Raw genomic sequence first — 20256 nt, 5'->3', positions numbered from 1 at the left:
ACTAAGTTTCATCAGCACTGCCACAAATTCATTAATATGATGACAACTTTACTCTTCCACAATATTGCTAAGATTTCATAACAATTTACAAAAGTTCACTTCATAATGTTGTGAACTCTCTTGTAAGTATCACCATTTGAGAACAAGGAGACCTGAAACACAAAGACTCGATTCATTTGACCAAATTACAGTTCTCTAGACTCCCTCTATAGTCAATGGAGAGAAATAGGCACTTGTGATTGATTTCCTAACCTGGAAATCTAAAACAGGTCATGCGAACTGTATTCAGAAAGTAGATATTTTTCTTTTTGGTCTATAAAGAGGGTTCAAAGCAACCGGTTCAGAGACAGATATCTTTACGGTAGCTGAAGTAAGTGACCCATTCGCGAAGATCCCCAAAATGGAGGTTAAGTAATTTGGTTTAGGTTTGCAAGAAATCCTATTATTCAGGATTCCTGGCTTTCAGTCTTGCAAGAACATCCTTACCTGAACATGCATATTCTCACTGCAGAAGGAGGTAACTGAGGACTCTGTGAATAACAGAAATGCATTGCAAAGTAAGAAGGAAGAACAGACCTGGTGTTACTGTCACGTCATTTCCATTGACCACAGGTCTTTCTTCCTCTTCTTCCTCCGGTGGTTCAATACCCGTCTTCTCCATATTGCTCACAGACTTATTCCTTTTGCGTTTGCCTTCAGCCCCGGGAGTGGCACCTGGGAGGATCTGATCTGTTACATTTAACAGCAATGGAGCTGGTTCTGCTGGAGGCTTCGGAGTGCCGTAATAGTTGTCTGGAAAGAAAAGGAATAACACATAAGTTTGCAGAAGTACATCTGCTGCTGCTTCTTCTTTTGGCTTAGATTAATGAGATTATGTGAGGCAGCATCTGATTCATCAGGTAATATAAAGATTAGTTCAAAATGTTTTCTGTGAAGTTAAATATTCACCTTTCATGAAATGGTAATTAATTTTCTTGGTGGTAGCACTAGTGATCAAATCATGCTTACAAGTATATACCATATTAACACTTCCTGAAACTTTAACCGGCTAAATTAACATTCCTCTCATCCAAATACCTGGCAAATAGGCAGCATAACAGAGATGTTTTCTTATTTCAAACCATTAGTTAGGACAAGTTAGTTTTGTAATATTTATGCCACAATACCACACTTCCTGAAGGATCAAAGGACCATAGAAGTATTGGCTATTCACTATGTTATGTCATTTTCACACCCCCCAAATTCTCTCACCTGCTTAGAAAGTAAATAATCATTCAAAGATTCAGAGATTTGCAGTTTTCAGTAATGCTCGCACTATCTCATTTTTCATATTTGTCGAATTTTTCCTATTCGTGAGCAAAGCTCCAGGTTTGTAATAGTAAATGCTAATATATTTTCAAAGAAAGCTGAAACCTTATGCTTTAGGGCTTAAAATTATCTCAAAGTACTAAGAAATTCTGGCAAGATTTAAGGTAGCTGACAGATTACCCTCTATTTGTCTCTCATGAAATTTCTAGCAACTTCTTCTGAATCATCTGCTTTCTGTCAGAAGGATTATTAGATTAGATGGACTGTGATCTGATTTTTTCTATCAATAGCTGTATGTTTGCATTTCTAGCACATTTGGTCTCAAAACTGGTTTCTTACTGATACCTCAAATTTGTCTTAAAAAATATGGTTAAAATAAAATATTAAAATAATCAAATAAAAGAATATAAAAAATATTAGCAAGTCCTCTCTAGAATTTTGACCATTTTTTAATTCTTATTGCAAAATTTAGGTCTTCTGCATTTTCAAATAATAACAGCAACTTGCAAAAATTGTTTTAACCACATATGAGTGTGACACAGATAAAGAAATGTTATATCTGCACAGCAAACCATCAGAAGATGCATTCTGCAGGCAGAGTAAAAATGATTTCTAGTACTAGTATTACTGTGTGTTTCCAATGAATTACAATGTTCAGCTACATGACCATGTCAGTACAGGTAAGTAATTGAGCAGTCTTGCAACTACTGAATACTCTATGAATTTTTCGCCATGGTTTAGCAAAATGATATTCATAACAGATGATTCTGTAATTGTAATACACTAGAAAAATTTACTGTGTTAAACGGCCCTCATACTCACTCTGGGCTTAGGGATGGCAGAAAGAAAATCTGACTCGCTGAAGATTTTCTTTTGATTTTATGAGATGGCAGCAGGTTTAACACAGAGCCCCAGTGCCAGTTGTGCCTTTGTACGGCTGTCGGTGACCTGCCCTCCCACAGTCTGCAGGAGGTCTCTCTGAGTCCTAGGGTTAAAGCAGAGGAGCAGGATTTGGGGCTCAAGGCGGGCAAGGGAAATCTACATTGATCCACTCACAAAACTGTACCTCCAAAATAGGTCAAAATCAGATCTGGTCACAGTCAAACTTCTGAGCGCTGACAGTGCAGGGTATTTTGAGAGTACGTGAAAACCAACAGTCTTGAAGGCAGTGGCAGTTGGAAGTCTACTTTTGTATTTCCTTAAGAGCATGTTATCTATATTGGTGACATTGCATGTCTGAAATATTACATATTTTGAAAAAAGATTTCATATTCATATTTTTAAAAAAGACTTAGTGGATGAGGGGAAGGCTGTGGATGTTGTCTACTTGGACTTTAGTAAGGCCTTTGACACTGTCTCCCACAGCATTCTCCTGGAGAAACTGGCTGCTCATGGCTTGGATGGGTGCACTCTGCACTGGGTTAAAAACTGGCTGGATGGCTGAGCCCAGAGCGTGGTGGTGAATGGAGTCAAATCCAGTTGGCAGCTGGTCACAAGTGGTGTTCCCCAGGGCTCAGTATTGGGGCCGGTCCTGTTCAATATCTTTATCGATGATCTGGATGAGGGGATCAAGTGCACCCTCAGTAAGTTTGCAGATAACACCAAGTTGCGTGGAAGTGTTGATCTGCTGGAGGGTAGGAAGGCCCTACAGAGGGACCTGGACAGGCTGGATCGATGGGCCAGGGCCAACCGTATGAGATTCAACAAGGCTCAGTGCCAGGTCCTGCACTTCAGTCACAACAACCCCATGTTATGCTACAGGCTTGGGGAGGAGTGGCTGGAGAGCTGCCTGGCAGAAAAGGACCTGGGGGTGCTTGTTGACAGCCGCCTGAACATGAACCAGCAGTGTGCACAGGTGGCCAAGAGGGCCAATGGCATCCTGGCTTGTATCAGGAATAGAGTGGCCAGCAGGACCGGGGAGGTGATAGTGCCCCTGTACTCGGCACTGGTGAGGCCACACCTCGAATACTGTGTTCAGTTTTGGGCCCCTCACTACAAGAAGGACATCGAGGTGCTGGAGCGTGTCCAGAGAAGGGCAACAAAGCTGGTGAAGGGTCTAGAGCACAAGTCTTACGAGGAGCAGCTGAGGGAGCTGGGGTTGTTTAGCCTGGAGAAGAGGAGGCTGAGGGGAGACCTTATTGCTCTCTACAACTCCCTGAAAGGAGGTTGTAGTGAGGTGGGGGTCGGTCTCTTCTCCCAAGTAACAACTGAAACGGCCTTAAGCTGCACCAGGGGAGGTTTAGATTGGATATTAGTAAACACTTTTTCAGTGAAAGGGTAGTCACGCACTGGAACAGGCTGCCCAGGGAAGTGGTTGAGTCTCCATCCCTGGAGGTATTTAAAAGACGGGTAGATGTGGTGCTTAGGGACATGGTTTAGTGGTGGACTTGGCAGTGATAGGTTAAAGGTTGGACTTGATGATCTTAAGGGTCTTTTCCAACCTTAACGATTCTATGATTCTATGATTCTATTCCTGAGTTTAAAAAACTCCTCCCTGACCTAAGCCATTTTACCAGTCTGAAAGTTAATCAGTGCCACAGATGCCTTAAGCTTCACAAAACTTGTGAAGTATGCACTGATTTCATAAATATCAGCACACAAATCCCAAGGTTATAGGACCAGTGTGATACAAACCATGAAACTAAAAGTGTAGTACCTTGGCTTTTTTTTTCCTTTTTTCTTAGTTTTTGCCATTGTCATACAAAATCAAGTGCAGTAGCAATTAGCAGTAATGCTAATATCCTGAATAGTAGATAAGATGTTTTAAATGAAAGACTTGCTCATTCTATTTTTGGATATTGAACACTTTTTCACTTTGACTGACTGTATGCATTATTGGGAGACAGAGACAGAAGTCAGAACAAAAAAATTTCCATTAATATCACATATATAAAAATATAAGAAACAAAAATGCACATTTAAGATTAGGAGCCAAAGAGAATTTCAGTCTTTCAGATTCAAACTGAAAATGCAGTATAATTTCCAACTTCTGTCCTCTATCATAACATGTTATGTGCTTTATGATCTAGTAACTATTGATTTAAAAGTGGGTTTTGCATTATTAGTTGCTATCTATTTACCTACCTACCTGTCCTTAATTCAAATATATGCATAAGCAGTGCAAATAAAAATAAGAAACTGGTCCACAGATATTGACATAATCAGTGCATCATAAAAATGAGGTAAAGAATCCATACAGTTCCGAAGGAAAAAATATATAGGATGAGAGACCCAGCCATTTCAATGAAGGAGCAATGCTCCATTAAAGAAAAACTAGAATCAATGTAAACTGTATCTTCTATCAAAAAGAGTTTCTCAGTGTCTTGAAATTCCTTGCCTAAGCCTTAGAGCATTAGAGCTAATGGGAGACTCTCTCATAAAGCCTCAGCAATTGTCATATCTAGGTATAATGCAGAGACTAAATGTGTAAACACCATAACATTGGTTGCAATGATATTTGGAAAATCTCTGATAAAAATAGCTCTTTTTCATCTTGCCTGAGCAAAGGACAGGGCTGGTTCAAGATATTACTGTTGAAACACTAATCACAAGGTACTGAAATTCAGCTTCCTGTAGGTACAAAAAGCACACCAAATAAATAATTTCAATTGTGTTTAATTTAAAAAAAAGGAGTTAATAAAAAAAAAGAAAGCTTACTGAAAGAAAACATAAATCCCATGCTCATTGGCAGTCAAAAAACCCAGCAGTTAGGAGCTTTAAAAAGAGGAATGGAGCACAAAACAGAAAACACCTTTACAGCACAATACAAACCCACATGGTACCCTCCCTTTTGTATACGGCCTGCTGTTCTGGTACTTGCCTCTCAAAAATTACATGGGGGAACTAAAGAAGGGCAATTAAATCTTGGAACTGCTTAAACTGATTTGGAGTTTTCAGCTTGGAAATGGGACAACTGAAGGGGGATATGGCAGATATGTATAAAATCAGGAGAACCCTGGGAAAGTGCCTAGAAAATAAATGAATGGATGCTTGGCTTCTCACTACATGAGAACAAGAGAATGCCCAATGAAATTAGCAGGTTTAAAACAAGCAAAAGAAGTGGGTTTTTTTTTTCACACAACGTAAGAGAATAGTGGCATTCACTGTTAGATGCTGCCAGTATCATAAATACAGTCAAAAAGCAATTATACAAAGTCATAGAAGAAAAAACCATGAAAGCCTATTAAATGTAAAGGTACAAATTCTGACTGAAGAGTTCCATACAATACAGATCGGTGGAGCACAGAAAGTATCTCTGTATGACTTCCTTGTTCTTATATTTTTTGCCTTAACATCTACCAAGGGGCAGTAGTAGAGACAGGCTATGGGCCTACAGTTTCCCTTGGTTTGACTCAGTGCAGCCACTCTCTTACTCAGGTGCCTCCTTGTTGTACTTAAAAAATGCGTGCATACTCCTCTGCCACTCCAGCACAAAGTCAAGAGGTCAGTTTAAGACAGCAGAGCTTAAGCTAAGCTCTTTGTGCTGGACCTGACTAAAAGCCTTCACGCAGACAGGCCATGCAGACCAAGTATTTAACTGTGGAAAACCCACCACTGCTTAATCCATCTTGCTGCTGTGCCTGATTGCCTCAGTGCTCCCAGCCTGTTTCTGAGTACAGCTGAACACTGAAGATGGTCTAACGCAACGAGTTTGACTCTGCTGCCAAACTGGATTGGAAGCCATAGCACAGTTACCATTACCAAGTATTCCTTGCCACCCCTAAGCCGTATGAAAAGGTCTACCTGATTTTGCAAAGAGGGAGTCAGAGAAAATTACTGGGGAGGTTTGCTCTGATGACAGAGACCAGATCAGGAAGTCAGAAAGTCAGAAGCAGCAGAAAAAGGAGAAAATGAGGAGGACAAAGCAGCTTTTTTTTTTTTTTCTTAACCTGAGCTCACCTATGTCAGGAATCAGTAAGACTTATTTTATCGATGAAGTGTTTGATGATGAAGCAATAGATCCTAGCTTGCTTCCTGAGAAAAAGTAAGCCCTTATGGAAGAAAAAATACAAAGTGTTTGGGTGGTAGTAAAGAAGCAGAAGAATCACACTGAAAAGGTAACAAGACTCAGATCTGGTGACGGTCACTGTACCGATGTGCTTGACACCCAGTGATGCCAATTACTGGACGCAGTTATAAATGTATCTCCCACAATGTTGTGCTCCACTTTGCACTAAACTGCAGGTGCTGGCTTCACCAAGCGTCTTCACCACCAGCGCCCCCAGTCCCTCTCCCCTTCTGCAAGGAAAGAGCCCAAAATACAGCATAGAGCGGACATCTCCACCTTCCATCCTTCCGCACAGGGAAGGGGGAGGAAGGGCTATTTGCCAGGTCTTCATCCCTGGCTGTGGAGGAGGATGTATTCCCTTGGCTCCTGGCGCCAGCCAGCCTGAACCATCAGATTGTGGAGGAAGGAGGTTATTGCTGGGAGAGTCCTTGGCTCCTGAAGCTCCACTGATCTCATCTAAGAAATAAAAAAGTCTAGTTTAAAAAATGTAAGTATTATGAAAAGTTAAAAGTGGTGCTGAAGAATTAGGAAATTATAGTAAGAATGAACAATTAGACAGAAAACAAGAGATGTGCCAGAGCCAGAAGTTTTTAATATGAATACTTTCAGCTATGGTGTGACTCAGATTCTGAGCCCAGAATGAGACACACATTCCTTTTCACACCTATTTTTAGAGTGGGATGAAACAATACCCAGCTACAAATACACCCCTGCTTCTGCTTATTCAGCACCCTCATTTAGATTGATCTGTCTGTGCTGTTTATACAACTTTGAATTGCTGATGTATCAGTCAAAATTGTGTGAGTCAGCCACACTCTAGGAAATGAAAGACAAACGTTATTTTTCAGTTACTAGAAAAATAACTGCAAATGTTATGATGAATGTTAAATCTCTACATATTGCTTTTGTGGTCACTTACTAGTGATAATAAATTAAGGGAAAGTACTCTGAAGTCTAATTGTTTTCTGGATAAAAGAGTTACATCTGATATTTTAACAGCTCACAAACAAATACATATGGAAAAATAACGGATTGGAATGGTATACAAAGTAGGCAGAAATTAGCTTAATTTTTAATTAAATTAATAATGTGAATAAATGTGCATATTTTATTATTTGATTCAAATATTTTATTACTTGATTCAAAGCTGATAGATAGCTGCATTTGTTTATGACTAGAGGCCTATGGCATACATCAAGAAGCATCTGTTTATAATCGATGTCTGTTTATAGTCAATATCCAGATGGAGATCAGTGACAAGTGGTGTCCCTCAGGGGTCTGTATTGGGACCAGTAGTGTTTAATATCTTCATCAATGACATAGACAGCGGGATTGAGTGCACCCTCAGCAAGTTTGCAGATGACACCAAGCTAAGTGGTGCAGTTGACATGCCTGAGGGACGGGATGCCATCCAGAGGATGACAAGCTTGAGAAGTGGGCCTGTGTGAACCTCATGAGGTTCAACAAGTCCAAGTGCAGGGTCCTGCACCTGGGTCAGGGCAATCCCCAGTATCAATACAGGCTGGGGGACGAAGGGATTGAGAGCCCTGCCGAGAAGGACTTAGGGTGTACTGGTGGATGAAAAGCTGGACATGAGCCAGCAATGTGCGCTTGCAGCCCAGAAAGCCAACTGTATCCTGGGCTGCATCAAAAGAAGCGTGGGCAGCAGGTCGAGGGAGGTGATTCTGCCCCTCTACTCTGCTCTGGTGAGACCCCACCTGCAGTACTGTGTCCAGCTCTGGGGGCCTCAGCACAGGAAGGACATGGACCTGTTGGAGAGGGTCCAGAGGAGGGCCGCAAAAATGATCAGAGGGATGGAACACCTCTCCTATGAAGAAAGGCTGAGAGAGCTGGGGTTGTTCAGCCTGGAGAAGAGAAGGCAGCAGGAGACCTTATTGCGGCCTTTCAGTACTTAAAGGGGGCTTATAAGAAAGATGGGGACAAACCTTTTAGCAGGGCCTGTTGTGATAGGACAAGGGGTAATGGTTCCAAACTAAAAGAGGGTAGATTCAGACTAGATATAAGGAAGAAATTTTTTATGATGAGGGTGGTGAAACACTGGAACAGGTGTGCCCAGAGAAGTGGTAGATGTTCCATCCCTGGAAATATTCAAGGTCAGGTTGGACAGGGTTCTGAGCAACCTGATCTAGCTGAAGATGTCCCTGCCCATTGCAGGGGGGGTTGGACTAGATGACCTTTAACAGTCACTTCCAACCCAAACTATTCTATGATTCTATTCTATAACAAAGGTGTCTGAACATCATCTACATGATAGGAAAAACATAACAAACATACAGATTTTGGATGCAATAATGAAAGGAGATCTAAACCCAAGATGTCCATCTGTGGCAGCCCACAGCCTTGCAAGCCCTGGGATGTCAGGCTCAAGTCAGCTGCAGTTTGGAGCCCATGCATTCAGCATTCTTTGGATGCAAATTTAATTGTAGGTTTCTGGCAATCTCCCTAAGACAACACAAAAGAAAGCCTGTGTTTTTGGTATTGCTTAGGGCAGGCCCAACACACTGGCAGTATAACCAACAAGGTAAGATCATATGTGGTTTGTAGTCTCTCAAACTTTGCATTAAATTTTCATGGCCAACATAGCCCAGGAGAATGGGTCACAGACATCTTCTTTGAAGGATTTGGTATTGTGTGCAATGGATGTTGAAGACAGGAAGGATTCCTAAATGCAGGCTCTATGGACCTCCTAAACTCTGTGTAGACCACGAGGAGCCAACCATGTGGCGTCACCATGCTCTCACTTCACTGTGCTGTCAGATCCACGCATCACTTTGCCTTGGAAGTACATCCAATCAACTGACATCTTCTTACGAAATTATTTTATTGTAACATTTCCGGTCACCTGTACATGTCATTTAGAGCATTCTTTTGTATGTCATGAAACATGTTCTGCAGTACAAATACATAAGTATAGAGTATTTTAAAACTGAAAAAGTCCTCTCTCAAAATTCTTACAACCATCTTATAAAATTCCCAAAGAGGAAAATAGTACATAGACGTTGTTGAAATATAATTAGTGATGTATTTTAACAAAATTCAAGACAATTACCACCTTCTTAAGGAAGCCTGGCAAACTTCTTTTCACCCACTCACCCTGAGTGAGTAATTTATTTTGACGGGTGACTATACTATAATTAGGGCTTTTTTAATCATTGCTGTAAGGTTGGGTGAGTAGATTTTGTTCTTGGGTTCATACATTTTCATGATGGTTTTGCAATGCTGCTTGATGGATCAAAGTTGCAGAACTCAGTGTGGTGCCAAAGTAAGTGGAATTAAAAAATGAAGTCTTTCAAAGCCTTTAGATTTTAGATTTACATTGGTATTATTTTTACTCATGATCTTGTGTCCTTAAGATGGCAAAGATGCCAGGAGAGGTTGTAGTTCAGATATCTCAGGATTTAGGAAAAAAAGATATTAAATATAGATTTGTGATTATGTTTTTCAACAACAGCTCAACTTCTATTGTGTTCTCTGAAATATTTACAAGCAAAGTTATACTTTACCAGGATCTTTGCTGCTTCTTTTAGTTTCTCTAATTTCAGCCAGAGACTGAAGATCCCAGAGAAGTCTTTGCCCTTCTTTTTCTAACTAAGCTTTTGAATCCAGATTGCTTAGTTCTCTGAGCCTTGCTGTTACATTAACGTCTGAATTAAAAATACAAATTAAAATTTATTTACCTTGGGAGTGCTGTCAGAATGAGTTACACATGATATACAGAACTAATTCCATATTTGTTGGATATAGAGAACCCCAGGGCTACTTGTTATAAAGTCTGTTTTTTACCCTTACTATTTTCTAGCTGTATTGGCTCTTTAGCTATGGCTAAAGATACTGAAAAGGAATATTTTCCGGAGCCCTCAGGCTTCTGCTAGAACAGAGGGGTCAGAGTTATTGCCTGTGCATTCCCAACAAACACTTGAGCATTTTCTGGCAGGGGTTGTCCAGCCGTTTCCCAGAGGCAGGGAGATTTTTTGATGCCTTGTGTTGCTGTGTCTCTTCCCCAGGCAGAATTCTCAATTGGGTTGGTCTCTGCAGCTTCTCCTAACAGACATTAGGCAGATATGCTAAGTTCTGTGTCAACTAATGACATTTTAATAACTGGCTTCAGGATTGTCTATTCATCTACATTAAAATTAAATCACTAATTATAGCTGTGGATTTTTGCCCGAGAGTGTTCTGGCCCCCAATGAATGCAATAGCAGAGGAAGTTTCTAAATTCATAAATACAGGAATGGAGACAGACAGGCTGTCAAACCTTCCACCATGATAGACCTGCTCTTCTTTTACTATTGGACCCCAACTGCCCCCCGTAAGAATCTCTCTTTTCCAGTCAGACTGGGAAAGACTGTAAAAGTAAGGATATATGAGTTTATTTTGATTTGTTAATTGGTATTTTTCAAGATAACTATCAGTAGCAAATCAATTTTTGTAACCTTAAGGTACTGATAGAGCATATCAGATCTGCATAGGGGATGACCTAAAACAATTCTGATTTTCAGGAATTTTTAAGACCTCAAAATTAAGGCATACAAAGTTAATCCTCATTTAAAAAAACCATTTTCCTCAGAGATGTCACTTCATGCTTTAGTGTATTTCAGAGAGTTCAGACTCCTAAGTTTTCTTCATCTCTATTTCCGTAGTTCCAATTTAAATAGCTGTTTTTTCTTTTAAGTATTCTTTTTTTTTCTTTCCTTTTTTTTTTTTTTTTAAGTACTAGGGTAGTTTTATGCTATAAATATTCTACATTCCTTAGATTTTGTTAATTAGCTATTTGCAGTAGCCTATCTACAAATTTAGACACACATGCAAGATTAATCCCCCCAAATTCTGTGTAAGAGTACAAGAAGCTAGTAGAAAGAACAATTTCACCTTTACAGAATCAGATACTGCCTAAACTGTTTTCATCATCCCTTCAATTCCTACCAAGACCAAACCATGTGAACAGATACAACCCTCTTGAGCACTAAATCTCTCACAGTTGGGAAAAAACAGTTCTCCCATCAGACCTGGGAATCCCATGGGTTGAAGGTGTAAATACATTTCAGATAAAGTAACTATAAACCATCCTGTGTTAAGTCCAGATGGAAGTGGCTATGGAGAGGGAACTGTCTTGCTTTAAGATTCCTCAAAGATTAAGGTCCTGACCTTATTTCTCCCAAACATTCTTCAAGTTTGTATTTCTCTCTGAGAAGCAGAACAAATCAATTTTAGATAATGGTGTAGAAGAGAGATGACTGCTTATCAGATGCAGCAGTGTGCTGCATGCACTGCACATCATCACGGATCTCCCAATCACCAGCAAATATGAAGTGACCTTTAACTGCCATGTTTTGATCTTATACTGAGCACAGTATACCAGAAGTGAAAAATCTAGATAGAGCTCCTTAAAAGGCTACTGTTACTTATTTAAGAAAAATCATGGACAAAGGGACAGGAGTTAATATTTAATCCAAAAGGGCATTTGGACTTCACAAGCAAGAATCACAGAGGTATGAATGCAGGATATTGGAACAAGACTGTGCAACAATACAGTTTGATAAATACATTAGTAACTATTTTATAGTATTTTGCACATTTCAAAGCAATTCTGTCATCTGACCTCATCTTCTAAAAAGCAATAGTATGATCTTAAACCTCTACTTTCCCATAAAAGAGACATGGTTCAATTCCTAAACAGTATATTCTTTGCTGCAGCTAAGCAGAGATACTAAGATACTTCTTTCCACAGCACATACATATATCTTTTTTGTTGTGAGCTGGCTGTTGTCTGGATTCAGCCCTTGAGTAGTTGTTTGTCATTGTATCTGATCCCTAAATGACAGAGAGTGGGTTTTTGACTCATTTAACTTTTGCTGCTTAGAAGTTAGGTGTCTAGTTTAAAGTAACCAGCTCGCTCTACCCACCTGCCCTGGGTAGTGATCTTAGGTGGGATAAATTGACCTCTGGAAGTGTACATGTTTTTGGTTGCTGACCTTACAAGAAGGTCCAGACACCTTTTAGATGGCTAATGATAGATGACATGATTCAGACCTTTAATAACCAAGGTCCCAACACACTGAATCATGCTATTGCTTTCTGCCATCAGTTAAAGATTTAGGTTTAACAAACTATGAGATTGCCTACTTCCTTTGAACTCTGATTTTGTATAATTTATACATTACTGCTAAGGTTCTTGTAGACATAAAAGTTCTTTGCCATATTAGAGAACAGCTTGCAGCAGAGTCCCTCCCTTTTGACAGTAGTGCCTACATGGTTTTACACCCTTACAAATGATCTGGAAAGGAAATATGAGAAAAGACTAAGAACACTTCTACACAAAATTTTATCTAGTTTAGTCTGGGCCACAAAAGTGGATGTTTCTGAAGCTTCAGAAGGACTAAAAAAAGAAAAAAAAATATAAGTGTATTGGAAGGCATCACGTTAGATGAAATTTATTATTGATAAATGCAAATCAGGGAAACATTGGGTTGTAAAATGACTCCTTTCTAGAGAGATACTGACATTACTGCAGACAGCTCACTGTACAGTAGCAGCTTCCTTGTGCTAAATAATAAGCAGGCTAGAACCGTAAACTGGTAGGCAGCTTATGGAAGGAATAGAATGATGTGTAATGCAAATGTTCAATAATGGGTTTAAGAACTTTATTGCATACAGTGTTGGCCCAGACTTTTTTAAGGAAACAAATTACAGAAATAAAAGATGTTCTGAGAAAAGAAAAGAAAATTTTAAACTTCCTATAATAAAAATCAAATGTATTTCAGTTGTACAAATCAAATGTATTTATGTAATAAGGTTGTAAAAAGGAAGGGATATGATAAAAGTAAATAAATACAAAATTTACATAAAATTAAAGATGAGAAATTGAAGATCAGTGAGATGAAGCACCTGCATTCAAAATGAATTGAACTGTAGAACTTCTGAAGTTTTTCAGATCAAGTTTTGAGTCAGAAATGGGAATGAGTTTTAAGAACATACAGTTACTATACCAGAAATTTTTGAGAGACTACCTGCATGTTAAATCAATCCACAGTTGCTACAGATCTATCTGAAAATGCTATGTGTAGGGTAACAGGGACCAGGTGAAGTTTACTCAAAAGTGTGTATTGTAGAGGTCTTACAGTCTTGAGAATTGCCTAATCTGTCTTTTGCCTGAGACGAGATGCTGGATTAATGCCCCCACCCCTGGTTTGATCAGTACTGTGTTTCTTTTTTTCATAGGAATTTAGGCTTATTTTAAAAGCTGCATTTATAGACACCTTATACAATTTCACAGTGGCATTTTCTTTGGGTTATAGTTGGAAACCTGTCATCTCCAACTTCCTTGACAACTTCAAGAAGGCACTCTAGACTGTTAATTTCATCTGACATTTTCTTCAAACTTTTTTTTGAGAAAAAAAGAGATCCCTGTAGTCAATCAGGTTTTGTATTCATTTATTCAATCTGCTACCAGAGGAAGCTTTCTTGCCAATTGGAGAGGTACGTAGGGAATCCTTGCCTTATGTGCCTAAAAAGGCATCTGCAGATTGTCCTGGATAGTCATCTTGCAAAGCGTCAATAAATCAGGTGTTCCCTATTGGTTCTTCCCTTAAGGATTTGTCAGAATAAATAAAAATACTTCTCAAGAGACTCCCAGTAATTCCAGGTAAAGAAAATAAACAAAGAAAGCTCAAAAAAAACCTCAGAGATAAAACTATATAAATTCTGTTTTGATCAACAGAAGATTATTATTTTGCCACATTAATGAAAATAATCAGGTTTTTTTAAGGTAATTTGGTATTATAAATCCTAAATACTAAGCAATAACTAAACATTTAATGGAGACTCTGTGTTCTCATTTTCCCTTAAAGCCAGTATCATACCTCTTTCTAATGTGGTACATTTTTACTCAATTTCTTGTCTATCACCTTGGTCCCAATATGACAGAGATATAGAGCTTCACTTTTCTCATGGGAGTTTTAATCCATAACTATTACCAATGAGTTCTTGTGCTATAACAAGGAATTTTAGCTCCTCCAGAGCTCAGTTACTACATAAAGATGTATGATGAGGCAATCTCTAGTCCTAAAAACCTGTCCTAAAAAACTGCAACCTACCTGTGTTGTAACACAACTTTCAGCCAGGAGGAAAAAAAAAAAAAAGATTTAAAAACTAATTGTTTTTGAGTCATTCAGAAAAATTCAGATTAGAAATGAACTAATAGATATTGGGGAATGATGTAATTGATATTTCCTGGGGTGAGTTTATCATGTTAGTAGAAGAAAACAGTAGGGAAAGAGATAGTCCTGGAGTCTCTAACAAATCAACCTGGCCACACCTGATGAGTCTTCTTGCTCCTAAACTATATAATCAGGCAACTTCTGGCTTGCTTTTCTTCAGGTTCCACAGATTATAAGTTTCGCAGTGTCTCCTCCAAAAGAAGGAATGGAGGGCCATCTTCCTCCAGTAGCTAGGGCACTCTCTGGAAGTGCAAGGTGAGACATTAAATAAACCCTGGCCTTCCACTGCCTCTTTCCTTCGTCCACAAGGCTACCAAGAAAGTGTCATCACCACCATGAGAGCCTGGGCATTTTGCCCTGCATCCAACTTATATTACGCATTCTCTGAGCATGGATAGGACTGCTGTGGAAGTGTGTGGGATATAGTTGCTTCCCACTCATTTCTTGACTATGACAGAATTTAGGCACTAATAGACACTTTGGTCCCAAGGCCATGGAGGTTTCTGCATGCGTGGAACCAGAGAAATGCAGCAGCTGTCAGTGCTGACTGAATTAAGTGTTATTGGAGCCGATGGTCCAAATTTTGCCCTTAATTTACACTAGAAACATACAACATAAATGGAATTTATACCAGTGAGAGCTGTAGATCCAGCTGATCAACAGCAGAAACAGTGGTTGTTAAAAGATGAAGTGAGCTTTCACTTTGTCTCTCTAAGATGACATCTAAGAATTGCCTGAAGGCAGTTAGACAAATTATTAAAAATAGAGGTAGAATAAATGAATTATTATTCACCAGGTTGACTGTTTAAATAATTTCAACTGGAAAAAAAAATAGCAATAGCTGAAAAATCCGTGTTTTTTTTTTTTTCTCTGTCAAGGACAGCCAAATGTTTTTGATGTGTGGTCTGCACAGTCATTACAGATTGAAGCCAACATGCAGAACTGTCCAAGTGTTTCTTATCTCCCTCTTTCTCATTGACACACTGTGTTGCCCCAGGCTACTTTTTGTTGGCTGTCCTTGTTTTGCCTGCCTGCTTCATTCCTGATCCTAAAATCCTGTTCTGGGTAAAAGACTTTTCTACTTTGTCATGGATACCTCTTGACTCTGCCCTGTGAGCCAGTGCAAGCAACAAAGCGAATTAAATGCACTAACATCGGTCTCCCTGTGACTTCATTTTTTGAACACTGCACCTGATAAAAATTCTCTGGTAATGCTAAGCACTGGCCAGGTCATAAGGATAAGCTAGAGGGTTAGCCTCCAGTCAACACTGCTCTATGAAAAAAATATAAAAAACCAGTTTGGTATATGTAAATTCTTCAAGTAAAATATGCATCTGTGACCGAAGGAATCTCCCAATCTGTAATAATACTGTGCTTTAAAGACTGGTACAACTACACATGTTCCTCCTGTGAAAAAAAGAAGTCATAATCTCAAATTCTAAGTGTATCAAATGGCCCAATGGTTTAATTCTAGAAAAACCTTTACAGAAGACCTGTATTTTCCAGGACCTTTATTCTGTCACAAAACTACCCTCTCACAGCCACAGATATCAAAGATCTGATTCTCCATTCGCATGAGCATAAATCAAATATTTCCAGTGAAGTTAATGGATTTACTGTGTTATGAAGGAGACGCAAAGTTCAAGCATTTAAAAAGTGCAATTCTGTGAAACAAAGGGGTTTTTTTTGGTGATCCTTGAGTGATTACTTATGACAGTATTCACCATATTTACTCTTGTAAATGGCAAATAATTTCTCTTTAATTTTCATTCTGGAAAGAAAATGGTTGGGAAGAGTCACAAAGTAATAACTACCTTGAACACTTATGCAACACTTCACATTTCAAACTGCTTCAGAAATATAAACCAATTAAGCTGTCATTATGATTTATGCTAAGGGAGACAAGAAATATATAAACAAAGTCAAACAGAGATGCAGGGCTCCAAACTACAGTTCTGTGAGTTACAAATCACAGACACAGCTTAGGGATGTAGAGCACAGGGGACTGGGCTAATCCTGGGAAGGGGAAGGTAAAACCATGGAGCAGACTGAGTAATAGCTAATGCATTATTACCTAGTTACTGGTGAATGGTCACTTTCCATACGCAACACAGAACACTTAAATACACCACTTGGCTAAATAAGCATTATCAGCTGTGCAGTTCATCACTGCAAACATCTATTGTTCATTAGCTCATTAATGACTTTCTTGAGATATCTGATTTACAATGCAATCACCCCCAGTAGATCTGTCTAAATTGATAACCAAAGGGCAATTAAAATCAGTACCCACACCAGACCATTAGAGGATTTAAGGAGGAATATCTATGCTACTGGTTCCTTTTAAAAGTACATTGTTAACATTAGGAGTATAAATGTTAATTAGAGTAATGACTTCATTCAGCAATTTCTTTTCTACAAGGCCATTTGGATCAGAATCCAGCTCCTCTGTTTGAAAGGGCAAGTTCTTTTTAATTAGGACAGCTACTCCATTGGAACTAGTAATAAATGAGAGAAGAGATAAAGGTCTCACCCACCAGCATTTTTCCATTTTTTGTTTCTGTGTAGCATTCAGTATTTCAGAAAAAAACTGTTTTATTCAGAAAAAAAATAAAGTCCTAATTCTTTTAATGTTAATGTACATCTTTTATAAACATTTACTTGGAGCCCAGATATTCTCATATGGTCATTTTTGAGATAAATTCTCCTCCTTGCATGCTTGAGTGGGCAGAGCAGTAGCTTTAGGTCATTGCTATTCCACTGGATCATCCCCCTAAGGCAAGGGTCTGTGCCAGAGTGAGACTAGTTAAGAAAAAGCTTCAAAGACTATTTAATTTAAAGCCTTCTCTGCTTTTGTGCATCTCTCACCCTTCAATCACACTCTGACCCTGTCAACGCACAAGCATGCAACTGGGAGAGGACGGGCTGCTCTTAGCAACAGTAATGCCCGGTGCCTTGCTAGTGCTGACCTGAGCTTCAAAGCGAAGGGGTTCTGATTTGAACCTGGAGAAATCAGAACAGGAACAGACAAAAGTAGCAAAAAAACTGTGGGGTGGGGATAAAAACCAAGGAACACATGACTGAACTGGAAAGGCAGGAAACTTTTTTCCTCATCATTCTTACCTAGACTGGAAAAGCCTTATGAACTTTCAAAAGGCCACTGCCACTTTTCCTCTTAAAAGTTGCGATGCATTATTACAAAGGAGGTTGGATTCTTATGAATTCAGTTCCTAGCAATATTTCTTAACTCTGTCTTTTTAACTGCTGGGCATCTGTATGCACTGGGCATACACAGTTACAGCTATTAGCACCAGAGGATGGTCTTGAGTCATCACTAAGATAAAGGTGTCAGAGAAGCAGTGATGTGAGAAGAAAGGATGTACCCACCAATGCATAACAAGACTAGTCGATAAAGGTACTGCTTTTAATTTGTACCCGTGTGTAAGAGACTGAAGTGTTAAGAAAAATTGTCTCAAAGCTTGCTTGTGTGTGTTTATCTGATAAGACCAGACAGCAGACCACTCTTTTGTCTGATAGGACCTGAGGGCAGACTATTCTTTGGCTTATCAAGTACCACCATCTTGCAAGGAAACTTGTGCAAACTTGCTGAAGAAGCAGGCCATTCTTTGGCTTATAAGGCACCACCAGGAATAGGATACCAACTGGTATCCGGGTCAGGCCGCTTGCCCACCACCAATATATTAGATGTGCATGTGTTGGGTACATGATGTTGCCCTGGGTAACCAAAATGGAAATGAGAGGGCAAACTCCCTCTCCAACACCGGATAAAAGACAGCACAATGAAACCTGAGTGTGGCCATCCACCACTGAAAAACTGAAGACTGAGGACCAACGGGACACCGCTGGATCCATGGTGGTGACTATCCTTTGCTTATCTCTCTGAATGCTTGCTTAATTTCCTCCTAATATTTCCTGCCTTTCCTATCGCTTTACTCTTTTATATTTACCCAATAAAATGTCTGATCGGAGGCATATGACCTCGTTTGTGTCTTAATTTTGCTCTTGGGATCATTACAAGCCTTCCCCGAGCCTGATAATCAGACCGGGACTTAACACGGTGATTCTGCGATAAAAGGCAAAGAAGAGCCTACATTTTATGACAGAGGACAGTGATGAGGCTGCCATTACACAGTTACTTCACATATCAGAGCAGCAGGGTGCAAAGGCTGAGCTTCATGCTCTCAGAGGCTCTGAAGTGCCATGTTGCTGCAGGGTCTGAGACTTGCAGGACACACTCCTGTCCCTGAAAAAGCAAAGGATAAGAAGGACTAGACATAACTGGGACTAGACATGGGAGTCAGTCTTCAGCCGGTTGATAGGTACAAATTCCTTCTGGATTCTAGTGCTGAGCTTGTGGTCAAATTATAACATCATAGAATCATAAAATTGTTTAGGTTGGAAAAGCCCTTTAAGATCATCAAGTCCAACCGTTATGTGTGCAGAAGTATGATGTATAGTCTCCCACAGAAAATAATAACTAGCAGACAAGATAGAAATAATGTGCGGAGCAATCTATGTCCTCTCCACATCAGAAAGAATGGCAACTCATGCAGCCAGATGTGTGCACTTGTGTATATATATGTTATACACACACACGGGAGTAATGTCATGCTTAAGCAAGGTTTCTTATGCACCCCCATAAGAGAGTTTTGAAAGTGCTTCTTAGCTTGTCCCTAACTTGGTCACCATGTGGAAGTATGCAGAGGCCCTTGAAGAACAATTTATTTGGGTAATACCAACAATCTCTTCCTAAGAAAAAATACAGCAAGGCACTCTCTTACCCTGACATAGATCCAGAACAGTACCACTGAAATCAATGTCTTGAATCCTATAAATGACAACAAAGCTGAGTTCCTTATTTCTAAAAACAGTATATTCCTTGTTCATACTTATGGCCAGCTAACACTTGGTCTGACTTGTTTGTACGAAACACAATTATGGCAGTTCAAAATTGCAAAATTAATAATTTATTATGAAGTGTGTGAAATTCTTCTCAGCTCTACAGAGCTTTAATGGTGTTGTGGCCAGTTATTACAGCTGAACTTGAACCAGTATGTCTGAACACCAAAGTTTACAGAATGACAGATTTGCCAGGTTGAAGCTACTACGAGCATCAGTGTAACAACAATGTGAGGCAGACATTGCCCCTGCTAGGGCACTACATATATTCTAACCAAAATTTATAGAAAATCAAAGGAATGTGTAGTTACTACTATAAAATAAGTTAACAGTGTAAGCCCTGCTATTAATGGTTCCCAGTGTTAGAAGATCAAACGTGGCATAGGCCATGTGGAGAATGCACAAGAATGAGATCTTCAGACAGAAGTCAAGATCAATGATTACTGAACAGGCTGCAAGGAAAAACTTACTGTCAGTTCTGATTTTTAAGCTGAATGTCCCACATTAAAAGTGTTATTCAGAATGATCCTAAAAGTTGCTGCTGTGTGCTGTTAGTTAAAGTGCTGTGTTAGCATATACTTCGTCAGTGCCTCCCTACTACAAAGTTTTTGTGTTGTCTTTGGAAATGTTGAATTTCTATGCACATTTTCTGTCCAGAAGAGCTAAATGTACTTCTTTTACAGATGTCATTGTCATTATACTCACTAACCTTGCTGAGCAAGACCTATTTTTGTGTAAAGTTCCCAAAATAGCTTTTGGACTGCAGCAGCGTTGCAAGTTTGG

At 39.3% G+C, this 20256-nt stretch overlaps 1 protein-coding gene across 17 annotated transcripts in view; it reads right to left on the bottom strand.

Moving 5' to 3' along the window:
- MAGI2 (membrane associated guanylate kinase, WW and PDZ domain containing 2) overlaps window positions 1-20256 on the bottom strand; it is a 756464-nt gene that overhangs the window by 252040 nt on the left and 484168 nt on the right. For 16 of the 17 annotated variants that reach the window (XM_087764995.1, XM_087764994.1, XM_009462907.2 and 13 more), the window contains one exon: window positions 577-792. In XM_087764995.1, coding sequence (XP_087621121.1) covers window positions 577-792 — 216 coding nt within the window. Of the gene's footprint in view, window positions 1-576; window positions 793-2130; window positions 2240-20256 lie in introns of those variants that run through there. The other variant, XM_087764991.1, reaches the window with a different exon arrangement.

This window comes from Nipponia nippon, unplaced genomic scaffold (assembly GCF_047370975.1).
Source record: "Nipponia nippon isolate SJK-2023a ecotype South Korea unplaced genomic scaffold, ASM4737097v1 scaffold_3, whole genome shotgun sequence".
Classification (NCBI taxonomy): Eukaryota; Metazoa; Chordata; class Aves; order Pelecaniformes; family Threskiornithidae; genus Nipponia; species Nipponia nippon.
This window is presented reverse-complemented; position numbering and strand designations above follow the sequence as displayed.